At 39.9% G+C, this 11,131-nt stretch overlaps 2 protein-coding genes across 6 annotated transcripts; both read right to left on the reverse strand.

The window, feature by feature from the left end:
- Positions 1–20: 20 nt before the first annotated feature.
- On the reverse strand, positions 21–4,909 carry LOC143469343 (CCN family member 1-like). 5 transcript variants are annotated; one of them, XM_076967006.1, is made up of 7 exons: positions 4,190–4,508; positions 2,775–3,075; positions 2,491–2,707; positions 1,885–2,385; positions 741–928; positions 512–633; positions 21–375 (listed from the first exon to the last, which is right to left on the reverse strand). In XM_076967006.1, the coding sequence occupies exons 2-7, from the start codon at positions 2,832–2,834 to the stop codon at positions 192–194; spliced, it is 1,272 nt and encodes a 423-aa protein (XP_076823121.1). In that variant the 5' UTR covers positions 2,835–3,075; positions 4,190–4,508; the 3' UTR covers positions 21–191. The 5 variants fall into 5 exon arrangements, with proteins under 5 accessions (XP_076823121.1, XP_076823122.1, XP_076823120.1 ...); XM_076967007.1 differs by lacking the exons at positions 2,775–3,075; positions 4,190–4,508 and adding an exon at positions 4,772–4,909; XM_076967005.1 differs by having other exon boundaries at positions 2,775–4,508.
- LOC143469344 (carbohydrate sulfotransferase 1-like) lies at positions 4,692–6,468 on the reverse strand. The gene is made up of 4 exons (XM_076967010.1): positions 6,129–6,468; positions 5,704–6,024; positions 5,434–5,602; positions 4,692–5,336 (listed from the first exon to the last, which is right to left on the reverse strand). Exons 1-4 carry the CDS (start codon positions 6,239–6,241, stop codon positions 4,758–4,760), a joined length of 1,182 nt encoding a protein of 393 aa, XP_076823125.1. The 5' UTR covers positions 6,242–6,468; the 3' UTR covers positions 4,692–4,757.
- Between the last annotated feature and the right edge of the window lie 4,663 nt (positions 6,469–11,131).

An 11,131-nucleotide genomic window follows, 5' to 3' on the forward strand; every position in this document is an offset into this window, starting at 1 on the left:
TTGGCCATTATTGTCAAACAGATATTTTGTAATTTTTAATACAAAATTGGCGAAAATACAGCGGCATAAATAAGATGAAATAAATAAATATGGAAGCGAATCTTGAAGTTGCTTTCATGCAAACGAAGGAAGATGTTGTCACTTATGTGCAAAGCTACGCATTTTGCAGTGGATTGTTTCGTCATAATCGTTTACTTAGTTTCAACTGGCAAGTGAAAATATTGTCTCGGTCTGTGCTGTGAACCACGTGGAGCGCTGTTGCACCTTCTGTGGCAGTGACAATTGCGAATGAGCATAAAGTTTTTTAGCAAGATCTGTCCGTCCGGGCACTCAAACGATATCCGGGTCGTCCTGGTTGACCTTGGAGTGCAGCATCTGCATCAATAATACACGTTATTACATCACAATGTTTCGATAATACGAGTATTTTGTGTTTATTATCAGAACCTGATTTTAAATACAACAAAGAACGATGAAAGTGTCATGCGCTAGAATGGATGAGAGGAAGTACCTGTCGGCCTCATGACATGATCCACAATATTTCGGTTTGAAACTTTTCAGACTGACGCATCCGGCGTAAGTCAACTTGCTCTTGCGTCGAGCACGTCTCTGCTTCACGCATTTGCGTCCGAACTGGAACAAAAAAGTGAAAAAGTTCCAGTAAAATTTATCGACGTCGAGTCGTAAACCGCATGAGAGCGCGACTCATCGAGGTCAGAGTCATGTTTGAGCGGAGTTACCTTTGAAGTGACTCGCTGCGTGCAGGGTCGCACCAGGCAGAGTCGTGACTCTCTCTTTAACTCACACCCCCGGTTCATGTTCGTGACTCTGGTCGAGACTCCCAACCCGCATGACTTCGAGCACGGGCTCCACTCCGAAGCCTGACTCTCACATTCGACGTGACTCGACAAATTTTCATCCCGGGTCACTGCAAAATCCAAAAGAAATAATTGACACTCTACATCACAATAAGTCGTTTGTGACGAAACAGATGGAGTCAGTTTCATGAACTTTCATGAAGTTTAAACTGACGTCGTGGGCGGACAACAGACTTAAAATAGTTTTCGAATCGTCGATAAAATCAACCGAACAACTCTCAATCGTGTTTGTGTCAAAAACCAATTAGAGAAAAATTTTCGGGATTCCGATAAAATCAGATTGTGCCGTCATAGTAGCCTATGCTGCGCCTTCTACGCGCTATATAAAGCCCAGACCAACATTTCCTCGCTAATTAACATTTTTATGATTTCTTATCAGCTCCGGTTGATTGGCACCAACTCTGACGCGGAAACATCGAACGAACATTTGCAGAAAATCGGAATAAATTCAGAAAAAGCAAAAAGATTTTCAAGAATTTGTAAAATTTCACAGATTTTGACTCGGTTACGTTGGAAATATTTATCAATAACTTTGACGCTGATTCTTCTCGATACGAATCGCGTAAATTCTATCACGAACACAACTTCTACCGCGCCCGAACTATCACGAACCTTGACTTGTTTGCGATTCTCGTATCGCGCTTATGAGGTCATAGGTTGTTGTGTCATAATAAGCCGATGATTAGTGAGTCAGATCTACAAGGCACGAGTTATATTTGCTCTGAAAACGTTCACGTTCGTGTCTATCGCGCCGGAACGAATTTCAACGCCCCGGCGATGAAGCAACACCGGAATACCCCCCCCCCCCCCTTCCAATACAAGAGGTATTTGGTTAAAAATAGAAACTTTTCGGTAAATCTTAAATATAACATAATTTTAAGAGTTTGAACAAAAGTATAAAATGAAATTTAAGAAATTGCCAAATAATTTAGTTGGGATTCTTTTTACCGAGAATTCCTTGGTGTTGGGGTTAAAATAGGTTTAAAATGGTTTTTTTTCTGCTCACCCTCGCCCGGAACTAAGTTGCTTCCGCTCCAACCCTGGTCGTAGGTGACGTAATCATATTCATCTCTTGCGTCATATCCGTTCTGATGATCAAATATTTCATCACCATCCGCTCCTCCATCCGAGTCGTATATGACGTCATCAATAGCGCTGTTCTTACCAATCGACACCAGACCAGCTGATGACGCAACAAGCGAATTTCCCTGTGAGTTCGACGTCATCACGTTTTCGCTGACATAATCACTCCAAAAATGTTCCAACGGAAGAGTTTGTCTTCCCGATGACGTGTCGCACGCCCATTGGTCGCAGCATTGTCCGGTTACAGGTTGTAGTCTTGCGTTGGGGCAGCGATCCGGCCTGGGGAGCTGGGTTTCGTGGGGGCACAGGGGGACGCACCCTATGGCCCCATCCATGCACCAACATCTGGTCTTGCACGACGGTTCGAACATTGAACCGCTTGAAATACGAACGTTGCCATGGTTACATGGTCTTCCGGTGCGCGCTGCAGAGAGAAAATGTTGTTGAAAATTTTGAAGAAAATCTTCTCAAGTTAAATTTCGCAGAAATACACAACATCATATGTTATGACGTCACAAGGTCCACTCACCTCTACAAATTCCGATGTCGCCGCTTCTGGACGCGGAATGGTCGCAGAATAAGTTCCTGTGTACGTCACATATTGCGTCATCGCCGTTGCATTGTTGGGCGAGTTGTTTGGCGCAAACCTTGCAGCAGTTGCAGCCGTCCATGACTAGGCTGACCCCGGCTGGACAGCTGCTCGGCTCCTCCCTGCAATCGCACTGGTACGGACACAGCGAGATCGCCTAAAAGTGACGTCATAATTAAATCATTTCCAACCACGTCAATTGTAACAAACCGATAAGTTCATACTTGTTTGCTGAGTCCAAGTAATATCGCCCAAAAGAGACAAAATAAACTTCGGCGAAACATTTTCTCGTTGCAAATAATTTCAGTAATTTTTACCTTAAAATCTACAAATTATTGAAAATTCATTCAGAGTAAAACAAAGCGAAATATTTTTTCGAAAATTCAAACTTGCAAACAACCTCGAATAATATCTCAAACAATGAGATGTCTCTGGAATGATCTAGATCTCACGACGACGCTTTCACTCTGACATCATCTCTGGGGGACCCTCCCTTATAAGCTGCAGCGCTCAACAATCGTTCTTCTGTGCGCAAAAAAATATTTACAGGTTGCCACTGACGTCATCACGCTAAAATCGGTGGGCGAGGATCGTCCACGGGGTGTCGTGGCAGAGAATGTGGTTGTTCTAAACCAGGCCATATCCGCGCGATGTTTCCGCTATATACGAGTTAATCCGATTTAATTGATGTCATTAAATCTATGTCGGTGTTACGTCACGCACAAGAGGTGGTCTCGTGGGTTTGCGCTGTTCTAACAAGCACGAGTTCCAGAACAAATTTAAATACAAGTTCAAGAACAAAGCAACTTTTATTCTGTTTGGTGAATCGCTCATATCTCGAAGTGTGATGACGTAATATCAATACGCGATTCTCACATCGGTTGAGTAGAGGGGTTAATTAGCCGGTGTCGTTTAACCAATTAGGCTGGGGATAAGCGCCTTCAACAGCGTAACTTTATACGGATAATGCAATCCGCCTTGAAGCAGCGTCTCCTTGATGACGTTGCTGCACTCTTTGAGATCTCACAATGAAGGCGCATTGTTAGTTTGGAAAGCGGCAAAATTGTGACAACTTAAGTCTGAGAGCTTTTTAAAAATCCTTTCATCGCATCTGGTCGAAAGCATTTCGGCTTCTAAAATTACAAAACTGCAACTCCGATGGTTTTAACAAGTGGCCTTTGTCATAATGACTTGTCTTATGACGTCATATTTGCTTCGAAGTGAGAAAAGAGCATTACCTTGTTTCCAGAAATAGAAAGCCGAACGAAGATGACTCCTGTTTGCAGCCCCCCCCCCCCTCCCCCTAATGGAGGGCTTGTCAACGCGCTTTTGCAACGAACCGTTGCCAGTTCACTACAATTCATTTGTTGCGTCACTATTTTGACAATTATAACGTCATTGTTTTTATTTTCTTGACTTAAATCAAGAATTTTCTTTTCCAGTTGAAGGCTGTCAATCAAATCTGTTATGATACGTAAAAAAGCGGTTCATTTTCTTGTCATAACTTCCCTTCCAAAACCACTACCCCACAAGCTTTTCTTTGTGACGACATAAGTGCGCGTTTATGGAACGAAATGTTCCATCTGACAGCGATGAAGGCGTCAAATTCAAGAAGCGCATAAATTTTTGTGTTACTTACAATCTCCGTCTTGTGCGTCCATGAGCAGGCAACGCCGACATTTCCATCGTAACAACTTAAACTTTGCTATGCCCGGCCGGATCCGAAGAAGCCCGGTCTGCCCCCGCTACGTCATTTTTGACAACTGTGTGTTTTAAAACTTGTTTGGGCATGTGTCAAACAGAAGTGAGGTCGGGTCAGTATGGTGACGTAAGAACTTCGGTGGAATGCAAAATATAAAGTTTCACTGAAATTTCCGGCACATTACAGAAACATTGCAGCCATATTTGTTTAAAATGATGCGATGACTGCTTCAGGGTCTGAAGCGTTCACACGCATGAGTGCATCTGTAGTTGCGTCACCCGAGTCAGAGAAAACTTAAACACCAATGGTCTGTCTCTGGTACCAATGGCAACAAGATTGATGCGATGTTCTGCCTTAAACCAACCCAGGTCTGGCGCAAGATACAACCTTGTGCGACACTTAGTGGATTCAATAAAACTTAAGACTGGCCACAAGTAGATCTCAAAACATTTTCTAATCATTTGGTATACAATTGGAAAACTTTGCTTGTCAATTTTTTAAATAATTAAAAATGATTACTTGATAAAGCATAATTTCTCATGGAGCGTTCATCGTCAAACATTATATAACCGAGGCTCTTCATGACGTAATCGCATTCGCGCTGCAACTGAGTGACGTATTTCCAAGGCAGTTGCTTCATCCAACGCGTTACGACATCTTTCGAATTCCTGGTCGTGGAGAAAGATTCAGAATTTGAATTTGTCTCTGACGTCGCCTTCTTCAACCACTGTACGATACTCTCATCCATTTTAATGTCAACAAACTTGTAGATTTTTTCGGTCCATCTGATCGGGTCCACAGCAAATTCCTCAAACCTTACTCTCATATACATGCTAGAGTGGATGAGGTGTAGATCGCTGTACTTAACCAGATGAGTCATGTGCTGGCAGAGTCGGTTGATGCTGACGCTGTAAGTATACGACAGGTTGGACAGGTTGGTTGCGGCATCACTGTACTTCTGGTGGTATTGTAATTTAGAATTGAACATAGCTCGCGGGTCTCGGACCAAATGGACAATTTTCAAATCCAGCTCCGGGTTGTCCAGCAATGGTTGTATCCACGAGATGTCGCACAAGTAAACAACCTGTACATTAAAATGCGGAGTTTTCTAGTTGAAGTTTTGGATTTTTCATTATGCAGGTTATTTAAACAAGTCTATAATGTCAGCTGTTGGCAAGAACCTTAAACGCCATCAGTTCACTTTCCGCCACAATTTCCGATAATTTCTCCAGGTCAATTTCTTTTGGACACGCATGATTGCCCACGGGCGTGCGGCAAATGTCGCTGTCACGTGACAAAAACTGGCTGCATTTCAAACAATCCGGAAAGCAAATTTTCCTGCTGATGCATCTGCAACAAGGAATCACCCGGATCGAATGTCATTCTTTTACTGCTATGATGCTCGGAGCATTAACAGTGATGTAACAAAACCTGATTATGTCGTCACTTACCCCCCATCATCGTGGCGTTTGGACAACTTCTCCCCACGGAGGTAGCTCTGCCAAGCCTGGGTGAAGTTAAGGCGAAGTACGCTTGGAAAATATTGCTCAGCTGAATTACTTTCATTTCGGGGACAAATCCCGAAGGGGAACAGGGGTTCATAGAAATAGGAGATTCCGGGTTTGCGATTAAAAATTTCTCCGACGAAACTTGAACCCGATCTTGTTTTAGCCAATAGAATCACGCCACCTGGTGAAGATTTATTGCCTTTGGATGACGTTGTCACATCCGGATGTGACGCAGTTGACGTGCCAATGCTTCCCTTTGCAAACCTGGAAATATAATCAGCATTTCGCTTTTTCTTTCAATGAAATAATGAGAAGTTGACCGAAATATAAAAGTTATTCTGTATAATAATCACCGAACACAAACTTACCGGCTTTTGTAGGTTTTATGTCTCATGTAATTTGAACTGAAGCGCATTATAATCAAAATAAGAATTCCCAGGAACAATCTCAGAGCATACTTTAGTTTTAGTACATTAGACATCTCTTAGCGTTGAATATGTCAGTACATGCCTGTCTAACTTCTTCATAGATAACTTGTTTTGTTTAAGATTTTGGTTAAAATAAATCTTGAAATCGTAAAATCTTGAAGATTTTTCAAGTCATGCTGACATTTTCAAGGTTTTTGAAACAAAAAATCTTGAAAGTAGTAAATTCTATAAATCGGACAACCCCCTCAATTTCCCTCTTGAAACATGAACATTACCGCGATTCGTGACCAAAGCTGTGAGCTGCAATTGCTCTACAAGGCCCTCGGGCGATTACAACAAAGCTCGTTCCACATGAAATCCCACAAATATTTCTGCTTTATTGCTGTGGAAGCAATGAACTAAGAATGACCATTTTTGCCATTTTCATGTGAAGATTTGCTCTAATCAATGGTGACATATAAGTGCTAAAACGTTGTTTTGACGCAGCACTCGCTCAGTCATAGATATCACATTGCACGAAATGGCAATTTGGGCGAATTGCGTTAGCGCGTGTCCCTCCTAGTGGCAAATGTACAAACAAACCTACTTGTTGTTTGAAAAGTGTCAGATTGTTGTGACGTGACGTCTAACGTGGATTTTGATGACATTTCTTTTCCTAACTTGGTCTTTATTTTACAATATTGTCAGGTGGAAATCTGAACCTAAAAGTTGGCGCATTTTATTCAAGCAAAATAGTTTTGTAAAATCAACAAAGGCAAATGGTGTTAAGCATGACGTGGCTGAAACAACATGGTTGCAGATGTACTGTCATAAACCACTATCATTGAAATACGCAGATTTATCTGTTGCTGTAAATCAGATAGTTTCCACATGATCGCGTTTTGCTGAATTAATTAATCACTTTACCCACAACTAAATACAAATTTTAGTTTGGCCAAGGCCACATAAATTTCTATATCCCCGCACTAATTTAGTTCGCCACCCCTACATAAACTGCTATCTTGTGTAAAGTAGGTTATTTGCTATGGTAAAATCAAACGACAATGCAGCAAGTATTGATAAATGAAAAATGAAAAATAAAATCGTTTTACATTAAATTGTGATTAAATCTCAACTTGCTCAAACTGTTTCGTATAGGATCGTTTGTTTTTCGCCATTTACTGTGGGGAGCAAAAAGTAGCCTATGATGTCATACATACGTCATACTACAACAGAACAAGAAATATGCTCAAAAACACTCAAGCGTGCAATATGTAAACCGTGTAATAAGCAAACCGTGTAGTGGCGCTATTACGACGAAAGTTCACGGCTATCAAACGGCAAAGGTTGCGACGCGTCCTGAACTTCGTTGGTAAAATCTGCGTCCCGAAAAAAAGATTAAAAACTGATATAAATCCCGAATTTAGTTGTAGCTTGTTAATTTTTGTTTTTTTCCTGACGCAGTCGCCCCGGTTGGCGAGCCGAAGCCGAAGCTGAAGTTGAAGACCTTGCCGTCACTTAGCTGCGAATCCAGACACGTACTCTTGCTTTTATGTTTTTTTAACGTGTTTTATGTTTTACTTAATTACTATGTGTCATGAAAAATAAACTTGAAACTTCCTCATAAAAGTTATAGCTTCAGTTACTGCGCATAATCAGTTTCAAAAGAGTAGCCCTAACATTCAGCATTTCAATTTTTGATTCATACCGAAATCGTAGTCGAAGTTCTTCCCAAATTTTACCTACTCAGCAATGGTAACCCTAATTAAACCTAAAAACTATTTATCTAAATTACATTCTCGTTTTTAGTGGCTAGCACTAGTATGTAAGCATATAAGACAGTTGCTTGTATAAAATTGCTTATTTTTTATAACATTATTTTCATGAAAATATATTTTAAGTCAAACTTAATGGTTATTAAATGCATCGGCAACAAATGCAAACAAGGTAATTATTAAACTTCTCAGGATAAAAACATTATACGATCTTTATGAGAAATAAGTGTGATGAAGCAAATGTGCGCAGGGAACTTAACGACAAAGCCTGAAAGTTAAGCGAGCTGGTAAAATACTGAAATAGGTGCTGTAGCCAAATTTTGTACTCTATAAAAATGTATGTGGCTTTAACATGTGCTTATATAAATAGCGTTTGCCATTCTGACCGACCATTCTAGTCGATACCGTGGCAGCTTCACGCACTAGATTCAGCGTGCACGCCAAACTTTATCTTCACGCCGATTTATAATAAATAAAGAAATAATTAAGGCTTCAATGCACGCAATCCGGCCAAAATTTGCATTTCTGCAGGCAAAATTTCTCCCCAAAAATGCCGTACTTTTCAGTCGGTTTGCCGGCTGCAAGCCTAGCTGCATGGTTAAGTGGTTAGCTAGCTGGCTTAATATGCATTCACTGTAAAAAATCTTTTCTAATTATAAGTCAGTGAGACAATTGAGACTAACTATAAGCCATACTTTTCGTTGGAAGACTAACTATTAGTCTCAATTGTCTCACTGACTTATAATTAGAAAAGATTTTTTACAGTGTTGTCATTGTGGTAAACACAGTTTTTAACACACTATGCGTCATTTAACCAAAACATTTTCAAGTAATTGTAACTTTTTAGTGGTGTACTGAGTTTGCCGTTTTGTGATTAGTGGGTTTTGTAAACATAGATAGCTGATGTTTTTAATGTTACATTTTTGACCGATTTTATATTAATAAATTCAGCTTTATTTTGCAAAGCTTTTCTTGAAACATCACTGGAAAATGTCAGGTAAACTAAACGAAGTGTTTCTGCCACTGTTTTTGTTTATTGAAGACTCGGTCTATGAGAGAGAGAATTTATTTCACCCTTCAAAGTAAAAATTAAAGTACAATACAATTTAACACAATTGATTGGTGTGGGGCAGCGAAAAGACCTCACGGACATCCAGGTCAGAACGATGCGCAAACTTGAAAACGATCGGTATGACGGGAAGTTGTGGGATACTTTAAATAAACCAAACAAAGAATCACGTCCAAACCAAATTCGACATAATTAAAAACCAATGGTACGTGCAAGCTGACTAAAGGAGCATGTTTTCCCTACCTGTTTCCATACTAACAGCTAAGATTCATTCTAAATAGAAAAGATTGCCATCACCACATGGGCATATCGTCTCAAATATTTCGGAGAGAGAGAATTTATTTTGTCAATCGAAAATTGAATAAATTACAGAAATTATTAAAAAAGTACAATTGCTTGGCGTGGGGCAGCGAAAGAACCTGCAATGCAGACTTGAATGCAATGGTTAATAATAGCAGGGAGGAAATTTGCTTGTTAAACATTTTATTTTAATAAATATGTGCTTTAAATCGATATTGAAATATTTTTTAACATACCCTGTATTGTAGTGTAGCGGCCGTTGGGTGCTTCGTTGGTTGACGCCCTCAGAATACTCCCCGCACATGGTAATTTCCACACTGCGCGTCCGTTTTTCCATCCCATTCTTTTCTACGCTGCTTCCGCACAGGACAGCAGTTCGATAAAAGCGTTGAACTAAGAAGGTCGTGTTTTTTTCTTTCAATATATGAGCGAAGCTAACAGACAACTGAAGCAGCAGCCTTCTGAGACAGGAGTCAGCAACTGAACAACGTAACATAACAGCGCCAACCTTCGCCATAATAGCCTACTTTTCCATAGACAACGAGTAATGTTAATTTGCTATCGAGAACAATGCATTTTGCCACAGTTCATCTTTTTTCATTCACTGGTTCTGGCACAAAATTCAGGCCCAAGCCAAGGAAAGTAGTTAAAAAAGAAACTTACAGAAAAGGTAGCTCCGCGAAATTTTAAAGAAACATATTAATGTAGGAGGAATTAATGCGCAAGTGTGCAAAAAATATCGCTCTGACTTGTTCCTTTCGTGAGATATTATTGTTTTTGCGCTGGACATCGAAATTTTGTTTTAGGTTTGAAAACACGATGGAACTTACAAAGTATTGTTCATAGAGACTTGAAATTTGGTTTACAGATTGAAAGGGAATCTCGCTTACTATCTGCAAAAACTTAATAAAACTGGATCAAAATTCAATATTAAAATAGTGATTTTTGGTAAAATTTGGACACTGGGTACTTTTGTAGACTGGCTACCCGACCCTATATATAGGTTTGAGGCTCTAAGCTGAACCGCTGTGCAAAATATACAAAAATAAATGCAATACTGCGTAGTAACGGATCGGTATTAATTGAAACAAAATCTTTAGATTTTTGAAAATAGGAATTAATTTTGATTAAAAGAAGCACTCACTTGATTGGTCAAAATGAGCGGACAGAAGGAGAGTGAACCAAAGAAAGGAAGTGATCTCGGCTTGTTGGAGGAAGACGACGAGTTTGAGGAGTTCCCTGCGGAGGAGTGGAGCGGGGGCGATAAAGAGCCAGAGATCTTCTGGGAAGAGAAATGGGACGACGACAACATTGAGGACGATTTCTCAAATCAGCTGAAAGCAGTTTTAGAAAAAAATTAAGAACAAGAGTTGTAAAAAACTGATAAACACTAAACAGTAAATAAACTGGTAATCTTCTCTTGAACTCGGAAACCATCAGGGGGCTGATTTTAATTGTACACAAACTTCAGCTATGAGTTGTGCTTAATGGGAAAGTTTCAAGACATTTTTAAGCTAAGAACAATGATTGATTATTACAATTGAATGACCTTAAAGTTAACTATAGCCATTCGTGTTTCAAATGATGTTTGTGTGAGATCTTCTTACTGTGTGTTTAGCTGTTTGTGATGTTTGGAACTTTCATATTTGGCTTGCTGGGTGTGGTTTTAAAAGCTTTTCATCGCAAGTTTTGTGAAACTCGGACAACTTTTCATATCTCACTTTCTGAACCTTCTTTATTGATATTACTTAGTGTATGATTTCTATGTTAGGGGAGTCTTTCGTTTTAATATTTGAATAAAAATTTGAGCCTGCTTCGGA

The sequence above is a fragment of the Clavelina lepadiformis genome, chromosome 8 (assembly GCF_947623445.1).
Source record: "Clavelina lepadiformis chromosome 8, kaClaLepa1.1, whole genome shotgun sequence".
In the NCBI taxonomy this organism is placed as follows: domain Eukaryota; kingdom Metazoa; phylum Chordata; class Ascidiacea; order Aplousobranchia; family Clavelinidae; genus Clavelina; species Clavelina lepadiformis.